At 42.2% G+C, this 18,444-nt stretch overlaps 1 protein-coding gene across 1 annotated transcript in view; it reads right to left on the reverse strand.

Annotated features, from left to right (window-relative positions):
- LOC306923991 (ethanolamine kinase 1-like) overlaps positions 1-18,444 on the reverse strand; it is a gene marked incomplete at its 5' end in the record, with an annotated part of 39,335 nt that overhangs the window by 10,263 nt on the left and 10,628 nt on the right. Inside the window, 4 exons of the mRNA XM_079502335.1 lie at positions 1,317-1,390; positions 5,912-6,072; positions 6,600-6,683; positions 7,968-8,119. Coding sequence (XP_079358461.1) covers positions 1,317-1,390; positions 5,912-6,072; positions 6,600-6,683; positions 7,968-8,119 — 471 coding nt within the window. The remainder of the gene's footprint in view (positions 1-1,316; positions 1,391-5,911; positions 6,073-6,599; positions 6,684-7,967; positions 8,120-18,444) is intronic.

The raw sequence follows: 18,444 nt of genomic DNA on the forward strand, positions 1-18,444 counted from the left end.
CCAAAAAAAGGAAAGTAACAAGTCCCTAAAACAAATAAACAAAACAAAATATCAATTCTTCCTGTCAAAGTAAAACATAATGTGTGACTACTTCTATGAATAATCATGGATCATGATTTAAATCACCTGTGATTCGATATCGTCCACACACAGCTGTTTCTCATAATGGAGACAATGTTGGGCTGCCACGTACTCTGTTGTGGTTCTAATTTTAAGATGACGGCTTGCATTACAAACGTTCCATTCAAACTTAAACATGCAGAACACTAAAATATGTACTGAAAACATTTGACGAACATTTTTCGTCATAGTGTTAGTCTGAAATTGAGACAAACTATATAAAAGACATGGATTATTCAGCACTATTATTAACCGATTAAGACCTGAGGCTGATTCTACAAATGCCCTCTAAATCAGTATTCCTCCACACTTTCAAGATTTTTATTTTAAGCACTGCAGACTTGTACATCTGCTATTTTTTTAAATGTAAAATGACACATATGCACTCCTGGATGTAATGGGTTAAGCATGGGGAAATGATGGACCGACCAGGACAATCAGGCAAAGGCACTGTTGATTTCATCGACTAAAACTATGAAAAACAATGTTCGTCAACTACCTTTTTTCACTGACGAAAACTAAATGGAAACCAAATGAAAGCTATACGATAACTAAAACTAAGACTAAATATAGTGACAATTTCGTCAACAAATAAAAACTTGCTTAGTGAAAATAGCCGATCAGTGAGCTTGTACAGTAGATGGCTATTTTCAGCAAGTGTCAAATCAATCATTACGACGGCATCAAGGCCCGCCAAAATACATTTTAGTCTATTGTCAACTGTAGATTTAGTTGACTGAAATCGTATGATATTTAGTCAACTAAAACAAGACTAACACAAAAAACATTCCAGGTGACTAATAAAATGTGACTAAAACAAAATTAAAACTATTCAAACGACTATGACTGAAACTAAAATAAAAATTTGCTGTCAAAACAACACTGCGCCCAGGGGCCCATGGGATCAGGAGGCATATCAACAATTTACTAAAAATACAGATTTAATTGAATGTTGAACTACTGTATAGGTAGTCCCCTCCTAGCTGTCTGACTGACAGAGCTGACAAGTATTTTCTTTTTTTTCCTTCCTTCTTTTTTCTTAAAAAAAAAGATCATTGGCAAGCCTCCTTGAATATTAGCCCATCAATCCCTGCCATTAAGAAACCACAAGGAAATAGCACTAGCAAGCAGTATAGAAACAGGTGAATGACAGACACACTCACTTTGTTTTGTCATGATAAAAATTAAAAACAAACCTTTGGAAGTCGAAATTAATAGAAGAGTATCGTGCCTGCAGGATTGCCCAAAGACTCCAGAAGAAGTTGGATGCCTGACAGAAATGAAAGAATGAAGAAGTGCTTAATCTTCAATCTGTAACTTTATTACTCACTGGAATGAAGAAAGATTTTCTGATCATAATTATCATTCTGCTATTAAATGCAGTGGTATGGGACAAATAATTATACAGGCAATTCACAATAATTATTACATTTCATACACCAAAATATTAGTTTTACCTTTACCTTTACAAACCCATATGAGAACATTATAATTTTATTTTGAAATGCCCTTTTGAAAGCCCCTATCCATCTAGCTCTGGTCCATAGCCCTAATGCTAATTCTGCCCTGTATTAAGGCTATGGAACCGATGGCGTCTATAGCTCTCGCATGAAATGCAGACCAGCCTCTCTTCTGTAGCGGGAATATAAAGAACATTTTACCTACTCACCAATACAAAGACGGGTTGTGTAATTAGAAAGCCTACTTTCCTTAGTGGACACACTCTGAGCCCCCCACCACTAATTTTTGGCCAGAAAGGGATTGTTTTTCCACCTTAAAATAAATACTTTTAGTTACTCCACTGCGCCCTCTACCGATATTGCATAGGAAATGTGTTTTCCGTCCGGTGAAAACAATCCCTTTCTGGCCAAAAAGTACATATTACGTACATATTACACCAGCTCAGTGGCCTTGTGGTTAGAGTGTCCGCCCTGAGACTGGGAGGTCGGGGTTCGATCCCCGGCCGCGTCATACCAAAGACTCTAAAAATGGGACCCAGTGCCTCCCTGCTTGACACTCAGCATCAAGGATTGGATTGGGGGTAAGTCCCTGCGACATACTAGCGTCATGTCCAGGGGGTGTACTTGTACATCAAGCTGCCTCACGCTACAGAAACAGGAGATAGGCTCCTGCCCTATGGGCCTCATGGCTCGGCAAGGCTACTTACGTGTGGTGGGGGGCTCAGAGTGCGTCCACTAAGGAAAGTAGGCTTTCTAATTACACAACCCGTCTTTGTATTTTTGAGTAGTTAAAACGTTCTTCCGCTACAGAAGAGAGGCTGGTCTGCATTTCATGCCAGAGCTAGACGCGATAGCTGGTCCCATAGCCTTAATGCAGGGAAGAATTAGCATTACGGCTATGGACCAGAGCTACTATCCATCATGAACCAGTAATCAACCAAAGAGTGAATACAAAATTAATAAAAAAGTGAAATTACCCAACAACTTGCGATTTGGAAAATCACAAAACTTGATATTGGGAAACATCTATAAAATGAATGGTAAAGTTCTTGGCACAGTACCGGGGCTGTCAGACTCTATAGGCTATCGAAATAATGTTTTTGCTAGTAGTATAATGTGGTTATTTATTCTCAGTAAACTTTTTTCCTATTTTGCAAGAGCGTGTCATTCTCTTTGAGATTCGTATGGATGGGACACATAATCATCATGCCATTATATGTGGTGCTGCTGGGGACATATATGGTTCCAAATGGTTCTGTGAATTTCATTCATGTTTGGTCCAAGTGGAGTTTTAGCATCACAAATGCTGTTTATCTGAGTGCTATTTATTTCAGAGACGTCCTCACCCAGAAAAAGAATTCTGTGGATAAACAAAATGTTTTACAGTACGACACTTTATCAACTCCACTCCATCTTCGTTGCATGGTTCACTTTGTGTTGGTTTCTTTTACAGCTCCCCAAGCACTTGCATGTCGCCTCAGCGACTTGCTGCAGTCACAATGACAAAGCTCTGCATTGAATGGTTCCCTCCTTTTAATGGTTTTTGCTCACTTAAGGCCATAGACATCCACGCCTCCATAAATTTCTGTTGTTTCCCCCACCCCGACAGTAAATCTTCATGATAGGACCACTAATAGCAAGACCCTAATAGGATCCAGGCAAGCCTCTGTTCTGTGGCCCAGTGATATAATCACATTTTTATTTGATAATCAAATAAAGGGGTCCGGAATGAAATACTGGCAGAGGAGAGAATGTGGTTTTCCCCCCTTGGACTCCCCCCCCCCCCCCCTCCCTTTATTGGCAAATTTTCATCAGTAATCTCTGTCTTTGGGAGGAAGAGAGAGAGAGAGAGAGAGAGAGAGAGAGAGAGATTGAGCGGATTTCCATCATGATTAATAACCCCCTCTACATTAAGCGACTATTAGCCTAACACTAAGCAGAGCCTGCATGTCGGTGACAGGGAAGCCATTGAGAAAAACCGAGATGAGAGTTGCGTATACTGTGGGGTGACATCACAGAGGCTTTTTCCAATTGGTTTTACAGGCTTTAGCCTCCGTATATCGAGAGACGCTGGAGGTTCCCTGCGGAGGGAAAAAGACGAGTCGTAAAGGCCCCACTGTGCCTTGGCACGCGCTCCCCGGGATTAAGAGTTGAGAGAGGGGGAGCAGTCAGTCATCAGAAGTTTGGCCGGTAGCCAGTCTTTAGTCAGTGCCACACACAGAAGACGACACTACTCTTGGTTACACAGAGCCCTGCAGAGGCCAGGGTGCTTTCCCTGGGTTATCTTGAAGCAATGAAAACAACACAAACAGCCAAAGGCGTGATACATACTGAGTTAGGAATTCTTACATTTGTTTTTTTTAGATGAAATGTGGTTCATTTGCATCACTTGGGACACTTAAAAACATTCAGCAAACTCCTATAGGCTACCTAGGGTTATTGAGGGGCGCCCTCCTAGTTCCAGCTTTGAGGGTTTGTGTAAACACAAACATTGTGTAAACACAAACATTGAAGACGAAGGTGAGGACGCATAAATTGTGATTGGCCGGCATGAGATGATGTATGATGATAAGATCACCCCTCCCTTTGTTTTGTTTTACAATTAATAAGTTATAGGCTTGGTGGCTCAGTTATGCATAAAAAGTCACTAACCAGGACACGTGGCTGTCAATTAGCATGTGTGCTGCTTTGTGGATTCAACCTGTGAATGTTTGCTTTGGTGATGATGACTGCTGCTGAACAAGTGAATGGTGAGAATCTTTCCAGGAAGCATGGGAAACCATGTGGGACTTCTGTGTTCTGTTTGTCGTAGCCTACTAATAATTCATTCCAAATGGACAATGTGACGAAGATAATATAGATAGCATTCAAGTAGCAAGTGGGTTGGAATGAGTACAACAGTGGAAACAGCCAGAAACAATACATTTTTTGGGAGGGCCAACTTCAGCCTTTCAGTCTAACATTTTTCTTGATGAATAGTCCCCTAGAATCAGACAAGGGAGATGGCAATAATTCTATCATGATTGTCTCCATAAACAAGCATGTTGTCCTTCATTTCAACACTGCAGTCTTTTATATAAATGAGTTGGGTTAGGACTTGGCTTACACACGGGTGTCAGTGAGCCATTTCTCCCACTTTCCCCAGGAGTCAGGGGTCCTCCTCAGTTTGTCAAAGACAATCTGATTTCAATCAACATCATGTTATCGCTGCTCCGTCTCCATTCCAGACTATACCCCCTCCTCCTCCTACTTCCCCTTCGTTCCATTTCTTTGGCAAAGGGCGTCAGTTATTTCAAAAAAGTAATATGCTTTCTCATCATTTCTGGCACATTTCAAGAGATATTCACACCAGCCCAAAATTGCGAAGACAATTCCACATATTGTGTCAAGTTATGAGAGCCCCTTTCAGACGATCTGTGAGCCGCCAAAGAATGAAAATTGTGGTTGTAAGAAAAATAATTTTGGCTGCTGTGTTTCATTTTTCCAAGCGGCGGTTTTTAATCAACTCAGATGGGGTCCATCAAACTCCATACAGCCATAGGTCAGCTGTAGATAGGGTGGGGTTTGTTGGGGTTTTACATGGAGGGGAACTTTGAGGTGCTGGAAAAGAGAATTATTAAAATGTGATGCTTAAGGTGTTGCCACCCTGCTATTGCCTCTTACAAACATGTAAGGGGTTTGGAGTACATTATATTTAAACCACTCCTAAAAATAATTAGTTGTCAAAACACATGATTATTGTGAAAAATATCCACAGCATGACTTTAAATGCTTAATTGACAAACAGATATGAAGAAAGGGGAAGAAAATAATCTAATTTGTTCAATGAGATTCATTGAACAAGAGGTCTTGTTCAATGAATCCCTATAATGAATATATATGCACTTAAATTGGTTTACAATTAAATAAAGAGAGAGATAGACACAGACAGAGTGAGAGAGAGAGAGAGAGAGAGAGAGAGAGAGAGAGAGAAAGAGAGAGAGACAGACAGACAGACAGACAGACAGACAGACAGACAGACAGACAGACAGACAGACAGACAGACAGACAGACAGACAGACAGACAGACAAAAATATTAAACTACCAAATCAGTCACATGCTGTATTATAAGGACAACCTTGACTATGCACTTCACATTCAAGAAATTAAGGCTGTGTTTTTAGTATTGTATATTCGATTGCAAAGTTGCAATGTTACACAGCTGTTTACACACGCACTTATTCTAGTAGGGCTATATCGTGTACATGTTTAGTTCATTCTAAATAAACATATGTTTCCCATGTCAATAAAGCATATTTGAGTAAGAATTCGAATTGAATTGAATTCTTACCAGTGAGAATTTACAGACTTGAATGTAGAGCGTTGTGACCTCTGAGCGTGTCACAGTGACCTCCCGTCCTGTGCTGTGTTTATAGCTCTGTAGGTAGGCTGTCAGCCAGTCCCTCTGCAGCTCACCGCTAGGGTAGAGGGTGTAGTCCACATCATTTACACCTTTCACACACACACACACACACACACACACACACACACACACACACACACACACACACACACACACACACACACACACACACACACACACACACACACACACACACACACACACACACACACACACACACACCACTTTAATTGATTATTATTAAAGTTATCGTTTTTTTAATGTCCAGCAACATAGAAAATACATCAATAATGTATCTAAAAGTCAGCCAATCACGATTCCAGATTTTATCTTATAGACTATAGAGTGATGAACGCACGCGTGCACGCGCACACACACACACACACACACACACACACACACACACACACACACACACACACACACACACACACACACACACACACACACACACACACACACACACACACACACACACACACACACACACACAGAGAGAGGTCTAAAACTACAAACAACTTTATATATCACAGTTGTGAATGAAGGACATTTACACAATTCAGCTGAGGCTGCTACTCAAAGTGACTTATAAAGCAATGGAGGAGAGAGACCCTACCACAAAACTCATTGAAATGATTCCCGATATCAAAGGCCTGGTAGTTGTAGTCTGCATACTCATAGTCAATAAATTTCACCGTTCCTAAAAGAGAAAAAATAAATGTAAAAGTAAACTAGACTATAGTGCCTTTATCCAAATGACATACAACCTTTAACACATGGCGGAGGCAACCATTGCAAGGCAACAACCTGCTTCATGAGAGCACTTACTGGCAGTGTTGATTTTGTCGACTAATGCTATGATGAAAAATGTTCGTCGACTACCTTTTTTCACTGATGAAAACTAAATGGAAACCAAATGAAAACTAAGCTACGATGACTAAAAGTTAGACTAAATATATTGACAATTACGTCAACAAATACAAACTAGATTAAAATGTTAGGAAGGGACTATAGTGGACAAGAGATCATTTTACACTTGGTTGCATGCTGAAAATAGCAGATCTACAAGTAGATCGGCTATTTTCAGCAAGTGTAAAATCAGTCATTACGACGGCATCAAGGCCCGGCGGGAGGATCGAACCGGGAACCATCCGATTCCCAAGTGGATGCTCTATACCTCCTGAGCTACCTACTGCCGCCCAAGAAGTGGTTACCAGGACAACGTAAAGAACACAGACAAATCCAAGGCACGGGCATATAATTGATGTTTCGCTCCCTTTGTCATTCATTGTTGAAAGTACAGAAACAGAATCGGTGTGAGTCAAAAGGTCTGTATTGAGAGGAATGTTGTCCTTGTAAAACAAAAAGAAAAGAAAATCATCTTTCACAATGTGCCAAGGCTCCCAAATGGCCTTTTGTAGAGAATAAGTTGGCTAGCCTATGATAAAGATAAAAAAATATATGATATATGTTTTAGTGGTTCCTCTTTTATTCTCAACAATAGATAAGAACATTAGATCTATAGGACCTATAGGTCTTCTTCTAGGAAATATTGTAATAAAAATGTGCCCATTTGTGGAACACTTCTTATTTCTTAATCATTGAAAAGGAGCAGGTTCGGCAATTGTTCCCGTTTCATTTTGTTTGAGCTTACAGAGGCCCTTTTGTGCACGTCAGTTCTCTTATTCCAAACAGCCGAGATTTTGAGGTAAATTTTATATCGCTTCTGATGAACGATGCTGAAGGAAAAATCGTGCAAATGATAATAACTCCAAAACCGCTTCTTTTCTGTAGCCGACATGTCCACCTTGCAGAGACGGCAGTGATTTGAAGAAGATGAGCCAACATTTAGCACCAACAGGATGCCCCCTCTCCACACATGCACACGCACGCACGCACGCACGCACGCACGCACGCACGCACGCACGCACGCACGCACGCACGCACGCATCCATCCATCCATCCATCATTCTCTCTCTCTCACCTTCAGTTTGGTTGAAAATTATGTTTTTGGTCAGAAGGTCGTTGTGGCACAGCACCGTCGGAGAGTCAATCTGAGACAGGTGTGTCTTCAGGGACTCCATCTCACTGGACAGCGTCTCAAAGCTGGGGACATCTCCTCGCAGGGGCCCGGGGCTGGGAGGGACGTACAGTAACAAAACATCAACCATAAAGCTGGGGACATCTCCTCGCAGTGGCCCGGGGCTGGGAGGGACGTACAGTAACAAAACATCAACCATAAAGCTGGGGACATCTCCTCGCAGGGGCCCGGGGCTGGGAGGGATGTACAGTAACAACAACACATCAACATCTCGCAGGGGCCCGGGGCTGGGAGGGACGTACAGTAACAACAAAACATCAACCATGATGTCTGTTGTGATTTTTGGGCGGCCATCTTTAAGGCCTCTATTAACCTCGCGTCACCAGGCTTTCCACCTCGGAGGAAAGCCTGGTCTGTGTACCAAAATCGCTGTGTGAACCGGTCTGGAGCGGATGGTAATTTACGTCATGTTGTAGTCACTGATTTGTAGTCATCAGGCAGGAAACTACAAGGCGGAATAAGAAGTACCCATTTATACATTAGTACAGATTCCGCCTTGTGGTTTCCTGCCAGATGACTACAAATCATTGACTACAACATGACGAAAGTTACCATCCGCTCCCGACTCGATCATAAACCCGAAATGGAATGCTGCCCAGGCTAGGCCTATAGAAGTCTCCAGGTAAACCTTGGGGTGGTGGGTGAGGATCCGTCGAGTCGCAGGCGCGGAGAACATACCGGTATGCCAACACAGCAAAGTATTACACATATCTTCTGGAGTTTATTACACTCATATACAGTAGGACAGTGGATCTATATGACGTCCCTAGCAGATTATGGAAGCCATGATAAGAACAGAATGAGCAGGAACATGCATGCATCTCATATCATATTGCACATATACAGTCAGTCCGCAGTAGTGGACAATCATCATTTCATGGTTATCAATTAGCTCTGGTCCATAGCTCTAATGCCTTCATTAGAGGTGTGGGACTGTTGACTGTTGTCGCTCGCATGAAATGCAGACCAGCCTCTCCTCTGTTGCAGAAATATAAAGAACATTTCGCTACTCACCAATACAAAGGCGGCTTGTGTTAGAAACTAGAAAGCCTTCTATACTTTCCTTAGTGGACGCACTCTGAGCCCCCCACCACACGTATAAAATGCACGTTTTGCTCCATTATATATTGTTATATATGTTACTGTATTTGTTCTCATATTCTATTTTGTTATTTTCTATTTGTTACATTATATTCTGTTATATTCAGTTTTATTCTCTCCTGTCCCATCCTGTCATGTGCTACATTCTATTTTTTTCTGGACTGAAGTACGTTTTTGTAGCCAAATTATGTCGAGATGACCTCACGCCATGAACTCTGCACTGTGCATTTCAGTAAATACGCCGTTTGCAAAGTGAAGTTGTTATAGCGAGCGCGGCTGAAGAGTTTACATGCCTTGTTTTCCCCCTCTGTTGATAACGCCATCCGTCACAGAAGACCCGAATGTCACGGACATGATGAGCAGAGAAATGCACCTGGGAGAAAGGCTGCACAAGCATTCCCGGCTGACCCCCCCCCCCCCCCCCCCCCCCCCCTTCCCCAATTAATTTTCATGTTTCCTTTTTCAAAAGCCACGGCAAGGCAAGAGCGTAATTTAAACACTGTTCTACCTATTTACGCAATGGAGAACAAACAGACACGGTGGTATTATACACACTTGTCGACATAATTTAGTGAGGTCTGTCAGGAGCGCACAATAAAAGCAGGGACACAGAACCTTGTTTACAGTCATGATGCAGGGCCTCTTGTGTCTCATATACTAAGTCATCCTATTTCCTCCTCCTCAGCCTCAGACATTCCCAAATCCCAATATTTTTCTTCTATTATCCTCTGTAAACTCTGAAGTATATATCCGGTGGATGAATGGCTGCGCGTGCAGGCATGTACGTGATTTTTTATTTATTATTTTTTTTGCTATTTCAAGAGATTGTAAATGTACATCAGAATTTTGTTTCATTTATTCCGTCAAAACTAAATCTGTTACAGTATTAATATGTTAAAGTGCATTGCCGAATATTGTGGGAGTCATAATTGAATTTGCATAGAGATTGCTCTTCGAATTCAATTCCTGACTCTAATAACAAAATATTTGTTCCTCTCCCCTCCTTGTTATTACTGTTTACCGTAATCTCACCATCTCTCTCTCTCTCTCTCTCTCTCTCTCATCTCTCTCTCTCTCTCTCTCTCTCTCTCTCTCTCTCTCCCACTCTCTCTCTCTCTCTCTCTCCTCTTCAGATCAGATTTCCAGAGTGCATTTCCTTTTGTCTTCCTATTCCTATTCCTATAGTCCGGCAGCCGAGGTAGACGGGTGGGAAATTTGGTACTGTATGTAGTATTTTTTTATTGGCCTAAAATATTGTCTATATACATACATTCATGAATCCACTTGCTGACCGGCTGTTAGTATTGAGCATTTGTTTTTAGAGGGGTTTCTTGTGACCATACCATTAACATCTTATGGCAGGCAAAACTGTCAAAAATGTCCTTATGCTTTAAGTAGCATGTGACATGTCAAACTAGGGGGTTTTCATGATTCTGAATCCATTCCAAGCATTAGTTTTGCACAAAAAACACTCCTTGTGCTAAAAACAGCCATAGCCACTTGCCAAAATGTGCCAAAAATGTGCTGACCTCATCATATTTGTGCTGACCTTGTCATGACGTCTATGGCCGTTTTTAGCCCAAGGAGAGTTTTTTTTGTGCAAAACTAATGCTTGGAATGGATTCAGAATCATGAAAACCCCCTAGTTTGACATGTCACATGCTACTTAAAGCATAAGGAAAGTTTGACATTTTTGACAGTTTTGCCTGCCATAAGATGTTAATGGTATGGTCACAAGAAACCCCTATACAAAAATTGCTCAATACTAACAGCAGGTCAGCAAGTGGATTCATGAATGTATGTATATAGACAATAATTTAGGCCAATAAAAAAGATTATATATAACAAATTTCACACTTTAAACAAAAGAAGCCTATCGGCTGCCGGACTATCACATCTCACACTTCTTAACTAATTTCCTCCTATTTAGTGGTTGATCCATCATGAGAGATTTAATTAGGTGTTTTCAAGCACCAGGATCACACACACACACACACACACACACACACACACACACACACACACACACACACACACACACACACACACACACACACACACACACACACACACACACACACACACACACACTGTGTGATTTGTCAGAGTGCAAACGCAATACACCATGTGGGGGGGGGGGCTATGTGCTCTCTCGCCTTTCTCCTCGTTTTTTTCTGAACACCTCTTACGCACTCACAGCTGCTGGAGCTTTTCTCCCTCATCTCTCTCTCTCTCTCTCTCTCTGCGCTCAGCGGGTGACTCGAGGACCTCCTCTGCAGGTGCAGCCTCTTCCTGACCCCCCCCATCACCCCCCCCCCCCCCCTTCTCTCGCTCCTTCCTTTCCATCTTTCTTTCTTTTTCTTTCCTTTCTTTCTATTTCCTCTGAGGATCCGCATTCACCCAATAAGCCATCATCATACATTCACAAGTATACAAAAGTGTCTCTGATGAGAGTATTGGTTACTGTGAACAGTGAACTCACACACGCGCATGCATATGCACACGCACACGCGCTATTCTGTTAACCAGTAACCACCCTGTTTCAAGTAAAATATCTACAATATCACAGCGTTGAGATTTTTTGACATTTTGGGAACTTTGGGAAAGATTTCCGAGAACGTTCCATATACAGGTACAGTACATTGACTGACATGCCCAAAATAGGGAGGCCGTCCAGGTCGAAAGTGGTTAAATTAAAATTTTAAAATAGATTTCAGGATACAGGGTATCCAATTCACTCAATAAATGGGAGAATAGACAGCTTGTCTTTTAATGGTGAAGCTTGTGGTCTTATCTAATCTCTTGCTAAATTTACTGACCTTTCCTTTGCCAACGTGCACACATTGTTTTTATTGACCTTTATTTAATCAGGGAAGAACACTGAGACTTGAGAGCATGCTCTCTTTTGCAAGGACGCCCTGAGTATATGGCACCTGCCCTGATCACGTTTATACAAAACAACAATTTTACATAAGGTGAAATATAGATGAGCAATGTTAAAAAGAACATCATAATGCTAATACACTGGAGCTATACAAACACAAGTACAGTCGCTATGTGTTGCATCCTCAAGTAGTGCTTTAAACTACTATAGAGACCAGTTTTTACAGTTTCAAAGTCCTGGATTTTCTTACATTTGTCTGGAGAGTAAAAGATGAGCATTTATTCTAGCTGTGTTACAAGGTTCAAGATTGTACTTTACATATCTTGTGTACAGGTAGGCCTACATAAGAGTAAAACTTATTTTTGTTTGGCTTCCTTACAGACAATGCAGCAGCATAGATATATTCAGAAAAACTAAAACACAGCAAGCACAGCAAACAAAAGGATATAATAAAAAGTGCAAGAAAGAGCAATCAAAAGAGTATTTTTTTTAACATAATGTACATGTGCATGTTTTTCCTGTAGCAAAATTAGGTAAACTTTTTTGTGAACAGCTTCACGTAGGTTATGTTCCATCAACACAATTTAGTTTAAGAAGGTGCAATTTGAGGCTATGTTCATACAGCAAAATGTGTTGCTGTCGGGAGGAAACCTCATAACTCCATTTTTGAGGTTTTTGATTTTGTTTTGGGCATAAATCAGTGCATTGAACACCCTTTACGTCTGTGTGTTGTTTCGAAAATATTGAACCAATGGAAAGTAGTAAAAAGTGTTTTGGACAAAACCTCTTAACTCCATTGTACCCTCAAAATGTCTGCTAAAGCAACTAACTCCACCACCTCTCCCCCTCTCATGGAAGTAATTGAATTACAACACCAACTTTGATGAGGCTGTATTGCTTTGTTTTAAAAATATAAGGTTTTCTTAATTTCCTGAAAAACGTATATTTTGGAGTTATGAGGTTTCCTCCCGACAGCAGAGAAATACTAAGAACAGTGCAATTTAAGCATTCACTTTTGCTGTCAGCATGTGCTGACAGCAGAAGTGATTAAGTGAATGTAACACAACAGTGTGTAGATGCATGGGGTACCGAGCTGGGAGACAAGCGGACTGTTTGCTCATTGCAGTCATACAAATGTCTCAGCATAGCACCATCTATTGGAAAATTAAAAGTGGTGCAGGTCGATCTCCTTGATGCACAGAAAGTGTTGAGTCGAAAAGATTATTGACTGGTAATGATGACAAATTTAGCTATAGTTCCTGAGATACCTGGATGACTGTGCTGGTTTTTGTTCTCTCTGTAGAGCAGGGGTTCTGAACCTGTATAGGACCGCAAGGTATTTTTGTGGGGGGGGGGGGGGTCCGCACATGACAGTATAGTGACAATTTAAGGAAATTTTTTGTATACCGGTAACTTTTTTAATACCTCGAAAGAGGAAAAAGTTAAAAAAAAAAAAGAAAAAGAAAAGAAGCAAAATACTATATTATTGCATCAAAGGTAATCATTAATCAAGAAACTAAAAACTGGTCAAACATTGGCCAAATTGTCAAATAATAATAAATAAAATTGTGAAAATGTAATGCCTCAACTCCAAGTCAGGGTTGGGGGTCCCCAGTTCAAATATGATTATTATGGGGGGTCCCCAGTTCAAATATGATTATTCTGGTGGGTTCCCAGTTCAAATATGATTATTCTGGTGGGTCCCCAGTTTAAATATGATTATTTTGGGCAGTCCCCAGTTCAAATATGATTATTTTGGGGGGTCCCCAGTTTAAATATGATTATTTTGGGCAGTCCCCAGTTCAAATATGATTATTTTGGGCGGTCCCCAATATGATTATTTTTGGGGGTTGTGGTCTGAAAAGGTTGACAACCATTCTGTCTTAGAGGACTAATTACACCTGGGAGCTTGAGTGAACACTATTTATTTATTTATAGTGACAACCAGGAATAGTCTGGTGGCAGCCGGAATTTAGACGGCACCCGGGAGCATCATGGGTTGGCACCCCAGCCTGTGTCTTCCGTGAGGAGGAAGCCCAACAACCCACGGTGAGGCCTTTAGGAGGGCCATTCAAGCCGCAAGCGGATCCTGCAGCACCACCGTTGCCCAGGTGGAGCCTGCAGAACCATTGCAGCTCAAGAATCTGCCACTCCTGAATGAAGTGTCTGGTGCTGGGAGACTGGTGCAACGCACATGTCCTGGACCTGGTGAGAGCATGAGTGGACCTGAGACCTGGGGGAGTGCCCGGACAGGAGTCAACCCACAAAGCCTAGTCCTTCCACGCGCCAGATTGGTCTACCTCCCAGTCCCGGCAGAGTTGTTTGGGAGCGGCAGATTGAGTGGCCCTGGTCTTGCCCTAATGGGACTAATCGAGGGTAGCTACTGGGACGTAAGTCGGGACTTGATCACCCTGGCTGGGTCACCTGAGTGAGGGGTATGATTTTGCGAGACCCGAAACCCTGATGACCTTGGGATACATCACTGAGGATACGTCTCAGGTGCATCCATGCAATGTTTTTCCGTTCTTAATAACTTAAAGGGACACTTCACCCCTTTTGCAAATCTTATTTTAATGATGTTGTGGAGACAAGAAACACTTTCCTGGGGGTTTTTATTGGTAATATGTGTTTTTAGATATTTTAATATTTCAAAGTGTCCATGATGTCATGGACACTGGGCTCACTGTACCTGAACTACATGTTGTCTCAGTAAGACAGCCCTCCCCCTATCCACAAGAAGGAGCAGTGCACCAAAGAATTATGGGAATTGTAGTCCAGGAAGGAAGTGAGCCCAGTGTCCATGACATCATGGACACTTTGAAATACTTAAAATATATAACACATATTACACACATCAAATCTTATTGTGTCCCAAACAATAAGATCTGGTTGCAAAAGGGGTGAAGTGTCCCTTTAAGTCGTAGATACTTGGTCATACAACTAAAAAAATAGGCAATAAATAAAAAGCATCCTGTACTGTACTGTACTGTACTGTACTGTACTGTACTGTACTGTACTGTACTGTACTGTGCACCACTGTACTGTACTGTACTGTACTGTACTGTACTGTACTGTACTGTACTGTACTGTACACAGTACAGTACAGTACAGTACAGTACAGTACTGTACTGTACTGCTGCTGTGCCCTGTGTATGTGTGTGCGCACGTGCGTGTGTGTGTATTACAAGTCCATGGGCTATATATAGTCCATGGTCTCGGAGTGATTTTCGTCTTTTTTTAAAATCCTCAAAAATGATGAAAAAACGGCATGCTATAGTATGCCGTCTCTCTCTCTCTCTTTCTCTGCGTCACTCTCTCTGCGTCACTCTCTCTGCGTCACTGTTTCTGCGTCACTCTCTCTGCGTCACTGTCTCTGCGTCATTGTCTCTGCGTCACTGTCTCTGCGTCACTGTCTCTGCGTCACTGTCTCTGCGTCACTGTCTCTGACTGTCTCTGACTTTGAACTTTCAAAGTCGACTTTGAAACAGTGCCCCTAAGGGGACATGTGGGTAGATTTTTTTTTAGGTGGTAAAAAAAAGAAAGGGGTGTGAAAAAATTAATTTTGTCAGGGTGGGTATATTTTTTATGGAGACTTTTTTTTTAATATAGTAATGAAATATAGTGAAATAGTGAAATAGTGAAATAGGGTAATAGGGTAATAGGGTAATAAGGTAATAGTGTAATAAGGTAATAGTGTAATAAGGTAATAGTGTACTAAGGTAATAAGGTAATAGTGTAATAAGGTAATAAGGTAATAGTGTAATACGGTAATCGTGTAATAAGGTAATAAGGTAATAGGGTAATAAGGTAATAAGGTAATAGTGTAATAAGGTAATAGTGTAATAAGGTAATAAGTGTAATAGTGTAATAAGGTAATAGTGTAATAAGGTAATAGTGTAATAACAACTTCACGTATCTTGGAAGTAACATCTCAAACACAGGAGACGTGGAGAAAGACGTCAATAACCGAGTTGGAAAAGCTGCAGGAGTGTTTCAACGGCTCCGCAACATTTGGTCGTCTAAAACCATCTCTACGGCCACCAAACTACACCTCTATATGTCAGTGGTCCTCCCAACAACCTACGCCTGTGAGACATGGATGAAGACAGCCAACACCACCAACAAGTTGGATGTCTTCCACCGACGATGCCTCAGATCTATCCTGAGGATCTCATGGAGAGACCACATCACCAATGAGGAGGTGATGAGAAGGGCAGGGGTAGCACCACTGTCTGTCATTGTCGATGAAAGGAGAAGGAGAATGGCTGGACACGTACTCCGACTGCCAAGAGAGAGACCGGAAAGTGTGGCGATGGACTGGATGCCAAAAGGTGGAAAGAGGAAGAGAGGGAGGCCAAAGAAGACATGGAGACAGACAGCTAAGGAAGACCTAAGCGAGATGGGTGTCAGCTGGCACGGAGCAAGAAGGGTCGCCAGAGACCGGAGTAAATGGAGAGGACTCGTCGCCCAATGTTCCAATAGGAACGGGAGGAAGTCTAAGTCTAAGTAAGTAAGTAATAAGGTAATAGTGTAATAAGGTAATAGTGTAATAGTGTAATAGTGTAATAAGTGTAATAGTGTAATAAGCCCATGTAGACCATGTTGGAACTACATGGGCTTGCCCACTTGCAACCCATGCCAGTTAGCCCACATGTAGACCATGTGGGACCTACATGGGCTTGCCCACTTCCAACCCATGCAAGTTAGCCCACATTTCTTCCGTTTCTTTCACCTCCGTAATATCTCAAAAATCAAACCAGTCCTCACTCCCCAAGACTTAGAAAAAATCATCCATGCTTTCATCTCCTCCCGCCTCGACTATTGTAACGGTCTCTACACCACCCTCAGTTCCTCCTCCATCCATAAACTTCAACTAGTACAGAATACAGCTGCCAGGATCCTCACAAACACACACCGCAGATCTCACATCACTCCCGTCCTTGCTGCACTCCATTGGTTGCCAGTCAAATCCAGGATCAATTACAAAATTCTCTTAATAACTTATAAGGCATTACACGGACTGGCTCCACTATACATCTCTGAACTACTGCATTCAAAGCCAAATACACGTTCCCTCAGGTCCTCTGATAAAGGCCTTCTGTCCATTCCAGCAACTAGGCTCAAAACAAAGGGTGACCGTGCATTTGCAGTGGTTGCCCCCACTTTGTGGAATGCCCTGCCCTTTGTACTAAAAAATGCACAGTCTGTCGACGGTTTTAAGAACTTGCTAAAAACGTTTTTATTTCGTCAGCACTTTATTTTATGATGTATTTTTACTTGATTTATTTGCTTTTCAATGTTTTACCTCTTATTGTTGATGTATCTCTACTTGTTTTATTTGCATTTCATTGTTTTATCTTCTATTGTTAACATGATTGTTTTACCTTGTTGTACAGCACTTTGTAACACTGTTTTGAAAAGTGCTCTATAAATAAAATTTACTTACTTACTTACTTACATGTAGACCATGTTGGACCTACATGGGCTTGCCCACTTCCAACCCATGCAAGTTAGCCCACATGTAGACCATGTTGGACAGCCATCGGCTTGCCCGCTTCCAACCCATGCCAGTTAGCCTGCATGTAGACCATGTGGGACCTACATGGGCTTGCCCACTTCCAACCAATGCAAGTTAACCCACATGTAGACCATGTTGGACAGCCATTGGCTTGCCCACTTCCAACCCATGCAAGCTAGCCCACATGTAGACCATGTGGGACCTACATGGGCTTGCCCACTTCCAACCCATGCAAGTTAGCCCACATGTAGACCATGTTGGACCTACATTGGCGTGCCCACTTCCAACCCATGCCAGTTAGCCCACATGTAGACCATGTGGGACCTACATGGGCGTGCCCACTTTCAACCCATGCCAGTTAGCCCACATGTAGCCCATGTGGGACCTACAGGGGCGTGCCCACTTCCAACCCATGCCAGTTAGCCCACATGTAGACCATGTGGGACCTACATGGGCTTGCCCACTTTCAACCCATGCCAGTTAGCCCACATGTAGCCCATGTGGGACCTGCATGGGCTTGCCCACTTCCAGCCCATGCCAGTTAGCCCTCATGTAGACCACGTGGGACCTACATTGGCTTGCCCACTTCCAACCCATGCCCAGTTAGCCCACATGCAGACCATGTTGGACCTACATGGGCTTGCCCACTTCCAACCCATGCCCAGTTAACCCACGTGTAGACCACGTGGGACCCTCATAATTTGCCCAGTTCAAGCCCATTCCCACTTGGTACCCATGTATCCCGCATTGAAACCACATGGGCCCCAAGTGGGCGTGCTGGCTGGGTTATTTTAGATATTTTTATTGCCGGCTAGCAGTTAGCATTTATGAAGTTCCCAGTGCCACCATACGCATTC

This window comes from Electrona antarctica (assembly GCF_951216825.1).
Source record: "Electrona antarctica genome assembly, chromosome: 5".
NCBI classification, from domain to species: domain Eukaryota; kingdom Metazoa; phylum Chordata; class Actinopteri; order Myctophiformes; family Myctophidae; genus Electrona; species Electrona antarctica.